The sequence below is a fragment of the Pelophylax lessonae genome, assembly GCF_965119305.1.
Source record: "Pelophylax lessonae genome assembly, chromosome: 6".
Taxonomy (NCBI): Eukaryota; Metazoa; Chordata; class Amphibia; order Anura; family Ranidae; genus Pelophylax; species Pelophylax lessonae.
Window position 1 is genome coordinate 328,810,981 of NC_138773.1, and position 18,839 is coordinate 328,829,819.

The 18,839-nt window shown below is 42.5% G+C and overlaps 1 protein-coding gene across 1 annotated transcript in view; it reads left to right on the plus strand.

Annotated features, from left to right (window-relative positions):
- The window catches only part of LOC309558760 (protein mono-ADP-ribosyltransferase PARP14-like), a gene marked incomplete at its 5' end in the record, with an annotated part of 87,439 nt that overhangs the window by 15,526 nt on the left and 53,074 nt on the right, over nucleotides 1-18,839 (plus strand). Inside the window, 5 exons of the mRNA XM_082261808.1 lie at nucleotides 1,209-1,375; nucleotides 5,185-5,218; nucleotides 7,682-7,885; nucleotides 8,897-9,136; nucleotides 14,308-16,568. Of these exons, the coding sequence (XP_082117934.1) occupies nucleotides 1,209-1,375; nucleotides 5,185-5,218; nucleotides 7,682-7,885; nucleotides 8,897-9,136; nucleotides 14,308-16,568 (2,906 nt within the window). The remainder of the gene's footprint in view (nucleotides 1-1,208; nucleotides 1,376-5,184; nucleotides 5,219-7,681; nucleotides 7,886-8,896; nucleotides 9,137-14,307; nucleotides 16,569-18,839) is intronic.

Sequence of the window (18,839 nt, forward strand, 5' to 3'; positions counted from 1 at the left end):
TCAGGAATACGGCTTCTCTGCAGCTGGCTTTTTTTCTTGCAGGCATTTAGCGGGCATTTTTTTAGTCAGGCATGTCATTTTCTGGATTTAGTGTCTGGGGGGTCAAAAAAGTGTCCCTGTCAAGTTTCAGCTCTGTAGCATGTCCAGAACCCCTAAAAAACATCATTTTTACTATATTTTCAGGGATACGGCTTCTCTGCGGCTGGCTTTTTTTCTTGCAGGCATTTAGCGGGCATTTTTTTAGGCAGGCATGTCATTTTTGGGATTTAGTGTCTGGGTGTCTAAAAAGTGTACCTGTCAACTTTCAGCTCTGTAGCATGTCCAGAACCCCTAAAAAACAGCATTTTTACTATATTTTCTGTAATATGGCTTCTCTGCGGCTGGCTTTTTTTCTTGCAGACATTTTACGGGCATTTTTTGGGTGTCTTTGGAGGCATGTGCTTCTTAAAAATTATAGGAAAAAAGCTCTTTTTTTTTTTTTTACGTTTCTGGACAGACAAACAAAGCTATGTGAGACACACAACACTGCACACATGGGAAAAAGGAAATATGTAAAAAAAAAAACACAGGAAAAGGAAATTAGGTCACAAGACATCAGATTGTGATTGGCCAAATAAAAAGTTGCCTCGCGATTAGGTCGCGTCAAAGTCGCGCTAAGTCGCGCCAAAGTCGCGTCAAAGTCGCGCCAAAATCGCGTTAAAATCGCGTCAAAGTCGCGCTGGAAGCGACGCTACTTTAGTGGTAGCGGCAGTGTGAACCAGCACTAATACAATTCTCTATGTAAATATTTTTTTTAAATTGTAATTTTTGTTTTCAGTTTCAGTTTTTGGCCAAGTGCGTCCTGCATTTTCAGTTCGGCACCAAAATTTCCATTCGATTTACCTCTACCCCCTCGCCGGGTCCCGGTGTATTCAACACAATTCCAGTAACAGGAAACTGCTTCACTCTTCTCTTGCCGGTCTCGTTAGGCCATAAATGGATTGTAAAGATGAAGAGATATGAATGGATGTCAAAGATTAGAGAGAAGGGAGAAGTCGTTTAATTTTACTGGAATTTTGTTGAAGGAAAAACAAAAACTTTTATTATTGTGAAAACATTTGTGTTGGAGGGATGATAGAAGGTGTCGGTGTTCCTAGAGTACGGATTCCGGTGCGTGTTTTACATCGTACTTTCTGTATGATTTTCCTTCTTGTCTCCTCCTATCACAGCACGAGATCGGGTTCTGCAGAGGAGGAGCCATCAGCTGAAATTACCAAATGGGACGACATTACAGCTGATTGTCCAATTACCGGAGGATGTCAACACACAAAGTACACAGAGTTCCGCCCCCTCGGAGGACGCAAAGACTCCTCCCCCCGCACAGGGGGTCCCAGCAGTAAGTGTCTGTAAGAGGAAATTATGGGGGCTGAACAGTGTGGGCGGGTTCTTCCAATTATATTATATCAACTATTCTAATAATGACCCCGGCCAATCATAACATTCACCCACTAATTATACCCCACCCACTAACTATACCCCACCCACTAACTATACTCCACCCACTAACTACACTCCACCCACTAATTATAGTCCACCCACTAACTATACCCCACCCACTAACTATACTCCACCCCCTAACTATACCCCACCCACTAACTATACTCCACCCACTAACTATACACCACCCACTAACTATAATCCACCCACTAACTATACTCCTCCCACTAACTATATTCCTCCTCCCACTAACTAAATTCCACCCAATAACTATACTCCACCCACTAACTATACTCCACCCACTAACTATATCCTATCCACTGACTATGCCCCACCTACTAACTATACCCCACCCATTAGCTCTACTCCACCAACTAACTATACCCCACACACTAACTATACTCCACCCACTAACTATACTCCACCCACTAACTGTATCCTATCCACTAACTATGTCCCACCTACTAACTATACCCCATCCATTAGCTTTACTCCACTAACTAACTATACCCTGCAGACTAACTATACCCCACCCACTAGCTATACTCCACCCACTGACTATACCCCACCCACTGACTATACTCAGCACATTAGCTATACCCCACCTACAAGCTATACCCCACCCATTAGCTATTCTCCACCCACTACCTATACCCCACCCATTACCTATACTCCACCTACTAACTTTACCCCACCCATTAGTTATACTCTACCAACTAACTCTACCCCACCCATTAGCTATACTCCACACACTAACTATATCCCAACGATTAGCTATACTCCACCCACTAACTATACTCCACACACTAACTCTACCCTGCACACAAACTATACCCCACCCACTAACTATACCTCCCCCCCCCCCATTAGCTTTACCCCACCTACTAACTATACCTCACCCATTAGCTATACTCCAGCTATTAACTATACCCCACCCATTAGCTATACTCCACCTACTAGCTATACCCCACCCACTAACAATACTTGCACACTAACTATACCACACCCACTAGCTATACTCCCCCTACTAACTATACCCTGCACACTAGCTATACCCCACCCACTAACTATACCCCCCCCCCCCACTAACTATACTCCTCCCACTAACTATACCCCACTCACTATCTACACCCTCCTAATGAATGATGTGGAATAGTAACAAATGGCCAGGCAATGAATTTCCAAAAGAGCAGGAGGTTTAATCATAACAGCTGCAGCTGGGAACAAATTCATTATTAGTTCAGATGTATAGGGCTCGCAGGCTCATTTTATAAGAATTTTTTCCTTAGAATTACACATGCTACAATATGATTGGTTGTCAAAATGTATGTCACTGTAATTACCATAAATAAAACAATTATGGACATCTGCATTTGCAGACACGATGTCTGGAACTGTCTGAACTTTATCCTAGTAAACTGGAGACTTTCCTAAAGAAAAGTACCAATGTGAAGCAGAGAGGTCATCTAAAGTTCAACTTTTAGATGCAAACTACCTATATAATGGAATAATAGATACATTTCTAAAGATTAATAACTACTGCTTATATTGAAATAATAATAATAATTTGAATAATAATTATATTGGCAATAACACATATGCAAATGAATATGAATAATTTAAAGTACATGGGCTAATATGAAATCCTACTACACTAACTACAGTATACCTACTAGTATTTTTTTTAGTATTAAATAATGGCAGTGGAACCTCTTCGGGTTTGGGCTGCTGCCTTTTTGGCATGGTCTGATGGTAGTTTCCACATGTAGACTTGGAAAAGTAGGAAGAAAGGAGCACCCGGTGTCCAAAAAAATTTGCATTAGAAGATAGTTTAAAACAGGGCTCAAAATTTCAAGTCATGAGCTACTAGCCAGGCCTTAAGAGTTACTCGCCACTTGTTGCCCCACCCAAACCCTACCCTGCTCTGCCCCTAAACACGCCCTCATAAAATATCTCAAAAAATTACACTGTTAAATGCTTTAGCATGTCCCCTTAAATTGCAGAGCACCCACAGCATGTCCCCTTTCATTGCAGAGCGCCCACAGCATGTCCCCTTAAATTGCAGAGCGCCCACAGCATGTCCCCTTTCATTGCAGAGCAATCACAGCATGTCCCCTTAAATTGCAGAGCGCCAACAGCATGTCCCCTTTCATTGCAGAGCGATCACAGCATGTCCCCTTAAATTGCAGAGCGCCCACAGCATGTCCCCTTTCATTGCAGAGCGCCCACAGCATATCCCCTTAAATTGCAGAGCGCCCACAGCATGTCCCCTTTCATTGCAGAGCGCCCACAGCATGTCCCCTTAAATTGCAGAGTGCCCACAGCATGTCCCCTTAAATTGCAGAGCGCCCACAGCATGTCCCCTTTCATTGCAGAGCGATCACAGCATATACCCTTAAATTGCAGAGCACCCATAGCATGTCCCCTTTCATTGCAGAGCGCCCACAGCATGTCCCCTTTCATTGCAGAGCTACCACAGCATGTCCCCTTTCATTGCAGAGCGCCCACAGCATGTCCCCTTTCATTGCAGAGCGATCACAGCATGTCCCCTTAAATTGCAGAGTGCCCACAGCATGTCCCCTTAAATTGCAGAGCACCCACAGCATGTCCCCTTACATTGCAGAGTTCCCACAGCATGTCCCCTTTCGTTGCAGAGCGCCCACAGCATGTCCCCTTTCATTGCAGAGCGCCCACAGCATGTCTCCTTTCATTGCAGAGCGCCCACAGCATGTCCCCTTAAATTGCAGAGCGCCCACAGCATGTCCCCTTACGTTTCAGAGCGCCCACAGCATGTCCCCTTTCATTGCAGAGCGCCCACAGCATGTCCCCTTACATTGCAGAGCGATCATCACAGTGTGCAGAGACCAGCGTGCACTTACCTGCAGCGGGCGGCTTCTCATCAATCCTGCGCGTCCTCCGTGTCTCCCGAGTCCTCCTCCTCCTCCTCGGCCAGTTACAATCGTTCGCCTTTTAGCCAATCAGGAAACACCTGCCTCCTGATTGGCCAGTAGGAGGATCAGGAGGAGGATCCCTGTGACAATAGCGAATACTCATTCGCTATTGTCACACAATGGGTGGGCTCAGGGCGCAGTGCTCTGCTCCCAGAGCCCATCCTTTTCTAAAGTAATCGCAAGCTGCTGTTAATGGCGGCGGCAGTGGCGGCGGCAGGCACAGCTCGCCGTCCTCAAAATTCCACTCGCAAAATGCGAGTAGGCGAGTAGAATTTTTGAGGGCTGGTTTAAAAGGTGTTCACTGAAAGTAGAGCCATCGCATTTCAGGGGAAAGGACTCCCCCTTCTTCAGAGTGGAGAATAAACTTACAGAGTGGCAGCTGCACCTGCAACAACAGCTGTCACTCTGTCACTTTATTCTCCACCCTGAAGAAGGGGGAGTCCTTTTCCCTAAAAACGCGTTGGCTCAATGTACTTGCTGCTACTTTTAGTGAACGCCTTTTAACCTATCTTCTAATTCGCATTCTTTTGGACAATAATGATATTGGAATGCAGTTGATAGCAGATGGGTTAAATCCTGTAGAATGTGACATCGCCCCAATCTGGTATGTAGTGGTTAGAGAAGTTTCTAAGTATAACCTTGTGTATTGTATGTCTGCATTTCTATTTCTTCAGTAACAGTACGTCATTGCTATGATACTGATAATCACTTTGACTCCACCTTGACAATAAAATTGTATGTTTTCCCCATTTTGTAGGACCATAAAGTACATCAGAGTCCAGGAGAAGAAGGTAATGGACATCAACGGTGACACTGTAATAAAGTGATTTTTTTTAATGCATATTGTTCTCAGAGCAACCAATCATATCATCTCAAATTTCCAGAACAATTTAGGTGATAACTGGATGCAGAGGGGAATTATTAAATGAATAGTTCCTCACGCTGCCTTAGTTTGTCAGGAAAGATCTCAGCAAGGTATGACCTACTCTAGGCAACAGAGAAACATCTCATGGAAAAATACATGAAAGTCCGAGAAGTAGAATCACACCAATAAGGAATTTGGCAATTACGGATCATGTGGAGGATGGAGATTCAAGATGCAAATATTGCAAGTCAGTCCAAGTGATTTAAAAGAAAAACATAAAAATTGGACATATGGGCTTATGTCACAATGAACAGTCCTTGGGTTGCCCATAAAAATACAGACAGTATGTTAGCTCATTTACGTCAAGAGGCAGGTATAAGATGATTCACGACCCTTCAGTCCTAACTCCCCCTGTGTAGTGAATTTCCCCTCGCTGGCCAGGAGATGTACAGGCATTGAGCACTCAAGCTTTAATGGAAATACATCTAATTTATTTCATGTTTGGCTCACATATTTATGGGAAATTTGAGCGGCAAAAACCAGTTTAAACTAGTTACAATTCATGGGTCAGTTTAACAATAGAATATATCTCTACTAAAACAATACATGAAAAGGCTTTTGTTTTCCCTATACATCTCTGTCAATGTGGGGTGTCTCGTGTCTGAAATTGCATTTGTGGAAAAGCCGCTCCGTCTCTGTTCAGCTGTCTGATGTGTTAATATGTAAGTAATTGTCATTGTGTTCAGGTGTTGTCTGTAATCTGTATGCGAGGCCTAACTTGTTAAGTGTCCAAGATGAATGAATGAAAGGTGTTTAAAATGTAAACACCTATCAATGTCTGTAGTCTATATGCAAAAATCCAACTGCCAAGTGTCAAAGGATGTATGAATGAGGTGTGTTAGTATGACTTGTTAATGTCATTGCAAGAGCCCACATTCCATCGTAGAATGGGCACTAGCTGAAATATACCATGAACTTTAATATTTAATCAAAGCACATTGATACACTCTTTCACAGTAAAGCCCAAATTCCTCTTCACCCTAGGACCTGTAGGTCCAATATACAAGGCTAATATCTATCTGTCTGGCTGTTTCTATATGTTGTAAATATACAGTATGTGTGTGATGACTAATAATTGATATACAGTAATTATTAGTGTTACCATGGAAACAGGTGTGTATACCACACAAGCAATCCAAATTAATCTCTGCAGCAACTTGGTTCTCCAGAGAGAGACATTTATTGGATCCCGGAACAGATGAAAAAGTCCACAGAGTACTTGCTAATAATACAATGATCAAAAGCCTTTAGAATTCCATTCAAAATAGTAGAGATTGATTTGATTGGAGGATTTTGCGTTGTATAAAGTCCTGTTTATATGGTAACACTACTAATTATATCAATTATTAGTCATCACTCAAATATTTACAACACTATGCCCCAAAAATTCTTCTCTTTATCTTCCCCACACCATCCCTGGAACCATACTTTCCTAATCCTGTCTCCGAATGAAGAAGGAAACTCAAATTGGCCACATAGTTTAAACAGTTGTCGGATGGTGATGATCTGACTCTCTCTTTATACCTCACATACAGGCCCACATATGTCCTACTAGAGTGTGCCTCTTCACCATCAATGGCGAGCAAAGACACTGTAGATTGGCTGAAAGTAATGAGACCCAGCTTTGCTCAGATCTGGGTCTCCTGAGGTCCTCCTAGATACCCCATACACTGCTAGGTGGTTGTCTGATCCTGAAGTAAATCAGGTTGTCTGATGGTAACAAACATCATATGAAGCGTCTTCCCCAAACAAAGCCAAGACCTCCAACAGCTTACCCAACCTCTCCCATTCCAGGCCAAATTATAAGACCATGCTTTATAAATGTGTTGTTATCATAAAGCCACAAAATAACCTTATCGGATTCTGTTCTGGTAAAGATGACACAAAGGTCAAATTTCTGATTGGCTTGTTATTCTCACACGGATTGAAGGTGCATACAGATAATAAAAAAATGTTTGCCCCATCCAGGCATTCATGGTTGGATCATGGAAGATTTGTTTGTAGGCTCCTTCACAACCCTGGCAGGCACTCCTTGGTTGAAGCTCCTTGGGAGAAACCCAGTTGACTGGAGAAGTTTCCATCGCTATAGATTTCCCTTCAGCAGGCCAGCGCCCCCCAGTGCTTGCCCCCACCCATAGGCACAAATATGTAAGAATGCCAACTTATTCATAGAAAGCTCTTTCCTTAAAACTCTTGTTTCACATTAGGATCATGTGGCCGATATTCAATGTTTGTAGGCAGTTCTAGCTACTAACAGTATAGACCAGGATCTGACATTGAAAAGGCTTTCCATGTTGGCAATTGTCAAAATTTTTTTTCTCTTCAACAGAGAAATTAACCAGAGAAGATGATGAGGTGACACAGGACTCCCCATCCTCTCTGGTTCTGATTGAAAACCTCCAGGACAGCTGCACCCCTGAAATGTTTAACCATCTGGTGAAAAATATCAGTGAGAAGATTGAGGAAACGGACTTCCACGTGGAGAGGATTTCAGAGATTCAATCTGCTGTTGTCACCTTTATTACTGAAAATGGTGAGATATCAGGTTCATTGGGAAAGTTGATGCACACGCTCATCTCCACCACTGAGAGGGTCTGTAGATCTCTCCAGTGGGATCACTTGAGTAGATCACCTCAATATGCTTTGAGCATCTTTTGCTCAGTTCTACCATTATCCCATAATACTAATTTGTTTCCAACCGGTCTGGGATTTGCACCACCACTCCAACCCCAATATGGGAAATGGTATTAACATAAACACGCACAGGTTGAACTGGATGGACCGGTGTCTTTAATTAACCTTACCCACTATGTAACATGTAAGGCGTGTTCATATAGTCCTGCCTGTATGGTGGTTTAATATAATATTTATAATTTACCAATTAAGCATTGATTCTTTTTATGGTGGTGCAGACATGTTTTACAGGGACAACTGAGGCTGTAGATGTGCGGTTGTTAAGTGACCCTTGTCCTACACCCCTTGGGGTGATGCTCCATTTTGTTAATTAGCAATAAAGCTTCGGTCACATGGCCGATTGTGGCCACACTGTATTCAGCAGCTTATTTCTGGAAGTGGGGATCACAGGTGTTTGCGACCAGTTGCAGTCAGGAAGCTTGTACATATCAATCACAGGCTGATAAACACGAAGGTTGTTTTCACGCATCCATACACTGAGTGTTTACATGCAGGTAGGGACAGATGAAAAGCCCAGTATTGCATCCAGGGTTGCTAATCAGTCCCTAACCGCATGTAATTGCTTGATGCCCTGTTACAGGCCAACAGCCGCAGCGCCTGTCAGCCTATCATTGATTTATATAGGCTTTCTGAACGTGACTGATTGCAAATACCTGTGATCCCTCCTGCAGAAACGCACGGCTGCCTGTAATTGATGGCATAACTGAAACCTAAAATCTTTACAGAGGTTCTAATCCTTCTCCACTCTACCCTTAGCAGAAATGCAAAAAAAAACCCTGACTGGAGTTCTGCCTTATGTTCCCTCTGTGTGCACATTTGTTCGGTGAGCTGATTGTAATTTGTCTTCTAGCAGATATTCCAGACTTCATTGGAAGGTTTTCTGGAAGTCCGAGAGTCAAACAACAAAATCTGAGAGCCAAATGTCTGGAGAACACCAGAAGCGTCAGGGTGGAGGGTCTCCCGGCCAAAACATCGGAGGACTTCCTCAAACTTTACTTTAAGAGTGCAAAGCACGGGGGTGGGCCGATAGAAGAGACAGAGATGTTATCGGAAGAAGGGGCCGCCATCATTACATTCTCCAGTGCCGAAGGTAAAAGGTTTTAGTCTGCGTGCTTTGTAAAGAGTAAAGTTGGGCAACATGATTTTATTGGTACCATCAGAGGACATTACAAAGTATTGTTAAAACCAACAAATTTTATTTATGTACAAGCATTACAACATAAAAAAATCCATCAGGACATAAAAAACAAATATATACAAATGAATCCTTCTTGACGGTTTCTACACCCCCAACCTTGGGAGCATAAGTATGTGTACAAAATAATCATATTTTCACTGCATACCAAACAGTTCTTTCAAATTGCATTATTTATCAGAGTAATGTGAGGACACTTACCCCAAGAGTCAGGCGCAGCCAACAGTCGCAGGGGGGCATCAAAGCAAAGGTCCCTGGGCAAGCATGGGAGTGAATATAGCGGAGGCGCTAAAACTTCTGTGTATTACATAAATAGCGAGGGGAAAAAAGTATTTGATCCTCTGCTGATTTTGTAGGTTTGCCCACTGACAAAGAAATGATCAGTCTATAATTTTATTGGTCGGTTTATTTTACCAGTGAGAGACAAAATAACAACAAAAATATCCAGAAAAACGCATTTCATACAAGTTAAAAATTGATTTGCATTTTAATGAATGAAATAAGTATTAGATCCCCTATCAATCAGCAAGATTTCTGGCTCCCAGGTGTCTTCTATACTCAAGCTGAGATTAGGAGGACTCTCTTAAAGAGAGTGCTTCTAATCTCAGCTTGTTACCTGTATAGAAGACTCCTGTCCACAGAAGCAATCAATCATTTAGATTCCAATCTCTCCACCATGGCCAAGACAAAAGAGCTGCCCAAGGATGTCAGGGAGAAGATTGTAGACCTACAGAAGGCTGGAATGGCTACAAGACCATCACCAAGCAGCTTGGTGAGAGGGTGACAACAGTTGGTGCGATTATTCGCAAATGGAAGTAACACAAAATTACTGTCAATCTCCCTCAGGTCTGGGGCTCCATGGAAGATCTCACCTTGTGGAGTTTCAATGATCATGAGAATGGTGAGGAATCAGCCCAGAACTACACAGGAGAATCTTCTCAATGATCTCAAGGCAGCTGGGACCATAGTCACCAAGAAAACAATTGGTAACACACTTTCTGTGACGGACTTAAATCCTACAGTGCCCGCAAGGTCCCGCACACGTACAGCCCCTCTGAAATTTGCTAATGAACATCTGAATGATTCAGAGGAGAACTGGGGGAAAGTGCTGTGATCAGATGAGACCAAAATTTAGCTCTTTGGCATTCACTCAACTCACCGTGTTTGGAGGAGGAGGAATACTGCCTATGACCCCAAGAACACCTTCCCCCACCATGAAACATGGAGGTGGAAACATTATGCTTTGGGGGTGTTTTTCTGCTAAATGGACAGGATAACTTCACTGCATTAAAGGGATGATGGACGGGCCATGCTCAATCAAATCCTTGGTGAGAACCTCCTTCCCTCAGCCAGGGCATTAAAAATGGGTTGTGGATTGGTATTCCAGCATGACAATGACCCAAAACACACGGCCAAGGCAACAAAAGAGTGGCTCAAGAAGAAGCACATTAGGGTCCTGAAGTGGCCTAGCCAGTCTCCAGACCATAATCCCATAGAAAATATGTGGAGGGAGCTGAAGTTTCGAGTTACCAAACATCAGCCTCAAAACCTTAATGGCTTGGAGAGGATCTGCAAAGAGGAGTGGAACAAAATCCCTTCTTAAATGTGTGCAAACCTGGTGGCCAACTACAAGAAACATCTGACCTCTGTGATTGCCAACAGGGGTTTTGCCACCAACTACTAAGTCATGTTTTGTGAAGGGGTCAAATGCTTATTTCATTCATTAAAATGCAAATCAATTTATAACTTTTTTGAAATGTGTTTTTCTGGATATTTTTGTTGTTATTCTGTCTCTCACTTGTGAAATAAACCGACCAATAAAATTATAGACTGATCATTTCTTTGTCAGTCGGCAAACATACAAAATCAGCAGGGGTTTGTATACTTTTTTCCCCCTCACTGTAATACATAAACATATGGAAGATGGTTTTCCCTTAAGGTGCATTTTAAAGGATAGATATGGGGAAAAGATGACATACCAGCGTGATATTACTTGAGACCAAGAGTTGGTCTTAGTTTTAAGGCTGGTGGGATAGATAGACCACAACTGGACCCTGAGATGTTAAGGTGAATAGTTCCATACCCTAAAGTGGGTCATTCACAGTGTAGGTACCATATAGATGTGTTGATACTTGCTTGGTAGTATGGCACACCTGGGAATACATAAATAGTAACAGGGAAATAGTATCTCCATATTCAAGGAGTACTAAGTTACCCATATATAAATATAAGTAGGGGATAGGCATAAATTCATCTATAGGGAGCAATAAAAACTCACCCAGGAGCCTGTTTAGCAAATGGGTTGATTAGTTATGCATCAAAGTGACTGAAACATCATCACAAACCTGCCAAGGATATAGCCTGTAACAAAGTCCAGAGTATAGGACTATGAATAAAAGTTCAAACTGGGAATATAACAGAATGTGCTGCTGCTCATATAGCCAGTTCTAATAGCATTGTAGTTATTGTTGTACCTCGGAGGAAAGGGTTGGTCCGCGTGCATCCACTGGCATCTTCCTATTATCATAAAGCAGTCCTTATATATCACTCCAGTATTGAGACACCCAGCTGGCCCATCGGCCGGCTGATGTCACAGGACCCGAAGCCCGATCACACATCCACCAAAGGTACCGGCGCATGCGCTTTGCCATTAGTAAGGCCATATTGTGTTGGGTGGAAAGGCCGCACAGCGGCCATCTTACAGCAAGGATGGAGGTGGGCCAATGGCCAGTTGAACATCACACATATGTTGGCACATATTCATTACTGGACCCACCCAATTGGTCCCAAAGCCAAGTGGAAGGAGCCAGAACAGGGACATAGCCCCAATCATTCCTCCCTCTCCAGGGATCGTATGCTTGCCAAGTGACAGTGTAAAATGCGCACCCCAGAGGATGTAAAACTGGACGAATGCCATCCCCAGGGCAGGGTTACCACATGACTCTGGAAAATATCAAATTGCAATTACAAGCTGATATACAAATTAATATTACACAATTTTATGTGTAACATTACATGGAAAAATCTATAAACCCCTAAATTGACATATATCATAGTGAACATATTTATTCGGGATTTGCTTAAACAGCACTAGTTATGGGGAATATTTATGTAGACATGAACAAAACAAAGACAAAAAAGAAGGGGGGAGGGGGCTGGGAAGAGGGGGTGGAGGGGAACAGGGGGAAAGGGAGGAAACAACAAAGGAAAATAGTAGGTAGGGGAAAGGAAAAAGGAGGATAGGGAAGACTGGAAGAAAGAGAGGGAAAAGTGGAGGAGGGGGGCGGGAGAAGGGGGGAGGGGGTGGAAGAACTAGGGAATGGGAAAGAAAAGGAAGAAAGAGGACTAATATAATGTTGAAATATCCACTAAGTATATATATGTACACAAAGGGCCAGGTGTTAATTGATAAAACCATCTAGCCTGTGGGGGATAACATCTAGAACATAAAAAGAGACCACTGTGGTTTCAAATCTGTGGTGAATCTACGTGTCTCGTCACAGGAGTATATACTGTATCTTTCCATTACCTGAGTAATAGGTATGGTCACCTATCCCCTGGCCAAATTGCCGTTTAGTCTTTCCTATATAGAAAGCTTGGCAGTGGCAGGTCAAAGGATAGATGACTCCCTGGGTAGTGCACTCTGCAAAAGTAGGTAATCTGTGTCATTGGCCATTGGAGAGATGAATATTAGAACCCTCTGTTACCCATGGACATCTCTGACATTTTCCACAACGGTAAGTACCCCGTGGAAGGGAAAGTTTTGTTTTATCAGGGCAACAGTGGCTCGTAGTCATTCAGTCACATAATGAGGCTGCAGCCTTCCCCAAAGAGTTGTAGCTGCAAAGGGTGGGCCAAATCAATATTGAACCCTACCGACTAAGACTGGGATGCCATTAAAGTTCATGTGCATGGAAAGGCCGGTGTCCCAATACTTTTGGTAATATAGTGTATATACAGTAGCACCTCTTACCTCCTCCTCTGGAGAGGCAGTAAAGGCACAGAGGCACACACCTTGGGTGCTGTGGTGGAGGGAAAGGGGGAGGGTCTCCTTCCAACCTTGTATGAAACAGTGTCATTCAGTAGAAGTAAAATTCTATATGGCCCATGCCTGTCCATGGGTTTTTTGCTCGACAATATTTGACAATGGTCAAATATCAGAGCTTTTGCTAGACCATTAAAATGTGCCTCTATACAGCCAAAATACTATCAGCTTACATCAGGGGGTTCCCAAATTTTCCAAACAAAGGGCCAGTTTTAAGTCTTTCAGACATTAGGGGCTCAGACTGTGGCCAGCGGTAGAAATTGCCCCAGAGTCAGCTGGAGTAAGCAATGTCTTAAGACTTGTTGGTAATTGGGAGTCAAAATATTATATACCGCCTGCGGCCAGTAGGATGGGGAATGGTGTCCCATTATTGATGTCAGTGAGAGCAATAGTACCCCACTGTTGGTGTCAGTGGGAGGATCAGAACCCCATTGTTGCTGTCAGTGGGAATTATAGTACCCCATCGTTGATGTTAGTGGGAGGGATAGTACCCCTATCATGGTGTCAGTGGGAGGGATAGTACTCCATCATTGGTGTCAGTGGGAGGAATTGTACCGCAATATTGGTGTTAGTGGGATTGACAGTACCCCACTGTTGGTGTCAGTGGAAGGCATAGTGCTCCACTGTTGGTGTCGGTGGAAGGACTAGTGCCCCACTGTTGGCGTCAGTGGAAGGAGTGGTGCCTTATTGTTGGTGTCAGTGGGAGGAATAGTGCTTCATATCAGTGAAAGGAACAATACCCACAAGGGCTGGATAAATGCAAGCAAAAGGTAGCATATGGCCTGCGGGTCGCAGTTTAGAGACTAAAGGTATATATTGACACTGTACATTGTACAACAGATCATGTGTACCCTTCACACTGCATTCTACCAAAACTGAGTCCCCAATAAGGTTAATAGTTTTAGTTAATTTTTTGTTTCAGTTCTAAATGACATGAAGGCCATGACCAAAACTATTTGAACAAAGAGCTGTTCATGAGCCACTATGTGTTACTAATACAATTTCCATCTATTTGTTGCAGTTGTAAAGACGGTTCTAACAAAGCAACATAAATTTCACAACTCAGTCCTCTCCGTTTACCCATATTACCCGTCTATTGGCCAATGGCTGTATGGAAAGAAAGAAACGCATATCATGACACCTGGACCTGTAGAATGTCCTATATGTGCACAAATGCTGGAGTTCATCCTTAACAACGAAGAAATAAAACAAAGTATAGAGAGGCACATGACAGATCACTATTGTGAAGTGAAATGGTCAACACCAGGTGTCCCCAAACCTCTCATTACACTGTCCTTTCCCAACAACCTCTCCGCTTATCTACGCACCCTGTCAAAGATAGCACCAACCTGGAGCAATAAAGTCCAGACAGAGTTCTCTCTTCTAATGTCGAAGTATAAAGTCATAGAGTATGACCTGAAGCCACCAGTGTGGGAAGCCATTGGGACAAAGATCTCCAGTTCATCATATGATGGAGTCCTCATAAAACCAGACTTAACTGCAGAGAAGGCTTTCATTGTAGGTATGAAGGAAAATGTTGATAAGATTGAGCCAATATTCAGAAAACTGGTAGAAGAAACCACCAGACAGCTGAACAGGGTGGAGGATGAGGTGCCTCTTGAACCCGCAGCTTATAAATTAATGTTGGCACTTGGTCTGGAGAAAAGCATCCTGGAAGATTCGCCATATGTAAAGATAAGTTATGATGGATCTACTAAGTCAGTCAAACTCTATGGGCCAAAAGATGAAGTGCTCACTTCCAAATGTGAAATTCTGAATACTAGGCAAGGCCTGAAGTCCAAATCTATTCATCGGGATCCAAGCATCATCCAGTTTCTGATGGCAGTGGACAATGAAGAAATGTCCTGTAACCTTCTTCACAACATTAAAGCAATGTTTCAGGTGGAAGATAATGCAGTCATGGTATTTTGTTACTCTGATGAAGATCTGAAAAATGCTGAAGAAACCTTGGAGAAAGAATTGGCCTGTAAGCGGGTTTTCGTTGAGGATGAAAGTGTTACTCAGAGTCTGGAATGGAGAAATGTAAAGTCTTTTCTAAATGAGATGTGTAATGCTGGCGGAATTAAAGTTTCCATAGAGGAGCTCTCTGGGAAAGAAGGAAATGAGGTGGTGATCACTGGTCTATCTTCATCCGTAGAAGAAGCCTACCAGCAGATCCATGACTTTGTGGGGAAGAACACTTTGGTGCAGAAGGACATCAAGCTGAAGTCGGTGGCAGCCTTGCAGTTTATGGAGGGAGAAAGGAAGAAGGAATGGAATGGAATTTTAAAGAATGTTAAGGTTGTAAAGAAACAGAATTTCCTCTCCTTGTCCGGTCCAAAGATAGATGTAGAGGAAGCAGAAGCCTGTGTAACAAGAATGGATTCTACGCTTCATTCTGACACATTGTACATTGACAAACCTGGGGCCAAAAAATTCTGTATTGACAATGAAGACATGTACATTAATACAGCAAAGAATACATTTGGCTGTGTGATATATTTTCAGAAGGATGGAGATACCAGAATTTCAGGTCATCAGCCTAGCCAAGCTGAACCTCTTTGCCAAGTCAACCTCCGAAATGAAGTCACCATAACGTTATATAGAGATGACCTGTGCCAACACAATGCTGATGCCATCATTATTGCCTCAAATAAAGATTTAAAGCCCATTGGGGAACCAGCACTGGCTTTGATAAAAGCAGCAGGGCCCAAACTTCAGAAAGAATGTGAACGCATTGTTCAGAAAGAAGGGGAGCTGGAGCCGGGGGAGAATGTGATAACAGATGTGGAGAATTTGCCCTGCAAGAAGGTGATTCATACAGTTGGCCCTAAATATAGTGAAAAGGAAAAATCAAAATGTGTGCGGCTTCTGCGCAGAACGATCACCCACAGCTTGGAGACGGCTGCAGCGAATGGTCTCAACTCTGCTGCAATTTCTGTGGCTGGTTTCATAGTCTCTGGAATTCCTGTAGACATATGTGTGGAGAATATTCTGAAATCCATCAAACAATATGCAGAAAACAAAGAAGGAGTCAAGATCATCAAAAACATCCACCTTGTAGACAACGATGACCACACACTGAAGACTTTAACCACATTCCTAACGGAAGAATACGATGAGGAGAATGTGCAGGTCACCTCCAAAATATCAAATAGAAAACATCACGGGAAGAAGACTACAAAGAAAGAGGAAACAATGAGAAAAGGAGACCTTTCCATGGTGGTGACTAAAGAAGGAGTGCATGTCAATGTCATACACGGGAATATTGAGGATACGACGGTAAATGTTATATACTATTGTGGGGTTATTCTACCAGCAGATCCATTATTTTTCCACTTCCTGTGAAAGGATGATATTTTTGTTTGTTCTGCAGGGAAATTGCACAGCGGCGTTCTTGCCCTGTGGACAGGGTAGGATTAAATTTAGTTTTAGATGGACTTTTAATCAAGCAAGGAACAAATAAAGTCCTAAGTCAAGCTAACACTTTTTTAAGCAGTAACCACATTTTTTTTTTCGTTTGCTGAACAGCTGGGAAAAAAAATTAAAAAAAGAGTCATATGAAATAGAAAGGGTATTACCCACATAGTTACCAAAAAGTAATACAAGGGGATCTACACACACCATGCGTAAAATGATTTTCTGTATTCTGCAAAATATCTGGTTGATCCTGCTGCTCTCTATCTCCCCCTTCTGTCCATGTCTCCACTGCAGTTGGGGATTTTGCAGAGCAGCGTTGGCATCTCTGCACATGCTCAGTTTTCAGTGTTTTTCTACCCTGAGCATTTCCTCCCTATCACATCTGAGCAGCCTATAGAGTCACACATGTGGGCGTATACACAGTGGTAAATAACACTCTCATTCCCTCCCTCCTCCTCTATGCCCACTAACAAGCTAAACATAATGGGGCAGATATGCTCTGGGTTTATGAATATATAATATATAATTATTGTACCAAATATTATATATATGATTATAAATAAGTGAATATACCTTTACAAATAAATATCAAAATTAATAGGAAGTGCTGGTGCAAAAAAAAATAATATATAGTGCAATAAATAGTCCAAATAAATAATCTTGGCAAAGTGCTGGTGTTGTTCCCAACTGGTAAGGGAAAAAAGAAAGCTAGAAAAAATGTGGGTGAGACTGTGATGCTGTGCTAATTTCTTACTTGGCTGTGCTCTGTGCGGGGATGCATTGCCCCTATAAGAATTGCACTCACCGCAATGCTTTCCCCTTTAATGGGGTAGCAGGCTCTGCACAGCAATGGAGATGATCCAGGAGGTCCTGCGGTTACACTTTTACTGGTTCCAGTCCGTCTATGTCTCAGGTACTGGTCCTGGTATATATACAGTAGGTGTCTCCACATTAACCCTCTGGTATATTGTTGCTGAGGTACTTGTACGTTGCTCATACGTTGCCCCAAAAGAAGAATAAACCGACCATAGTGTAGTAGTTTGCAATATATTTAATAAAAGTAAAATATCCACTCACAGTATAGGATCGGTGTGTACAGCAGTCTCCCTCAGTAAGCGCTCGGACCGGATGTCCGGGTTTCAGTGCGTTCCACGAGACGAAACCACATTCAGCGGAAGTGACGTACGGTCCAGCCCAATGCGTTTCGTCAGCATTGACGTCATCAGGAGCTTCACAAGTATAAATATAGCACTTTATTTTTCATAAATTTTTATTATATTTATTTATTACACTCCCATCACCATAGGAGTTCAATACTATTTATTTGTGGCACTGAGCATGTGAGCACTTTATTTAATCTTTTTTATATATGTTATAGAGTGTTTTTGTATATATTATAGAGTGTTGTTATATGCATACCATCTTTACACCCATTTAACAGAACACCATCGCTCGCTAGTGTTTACTACACTAATATATTGGAAGTAGCGCCAATACCCTTCATATTTCCATATCCATTTTAGACTTCCCACTTTTAGGGTGAAGTATTTTAGGGAGGCTGCAAACTTCAAAACTATAACATATTTCTTCCACCTATCTGCGCGGGATTACATATCATTTATAATGGGGCAGGATGTTACATCTTGATTGATAGAGGCTTCACCTCCCTGTTATTCTAAGGCACAGGCTGGAGGGCTGTGACACAGCCTGTGATTGGCAGCAGTCTGCCCACACCATGTTATTGCCAAAAAATAATAAGATTTGATTGCAAATATGTATTTGTATGACAAGTTAAAACAGTTTACTGATATTAATTATTTATTTTTTTACTCTATCTCCCACATGTGACCGTCAGGAAAGGACTAGAAGCTCCTCCTGCTTATGTTTCCCTGCAGACAGGCTGAGAGAGAGCTGGGTCATGTGACAGCTGGAAATCTATTAGGAAAAAAGTATTAACCTAAAGAAATATATAGTTACAGTGCCATCCTTCATGTATATAAAACAGTGTGTGTTTAGTATCACTTTATCTAGACTCAGCACTTCACAGAGACCACTCTTCAGGCTGCACTACAGATGAGCAATACAGCTGTGTCCAGGACACACCCCCATCCTGTGATTGGACAATAAAGGAGC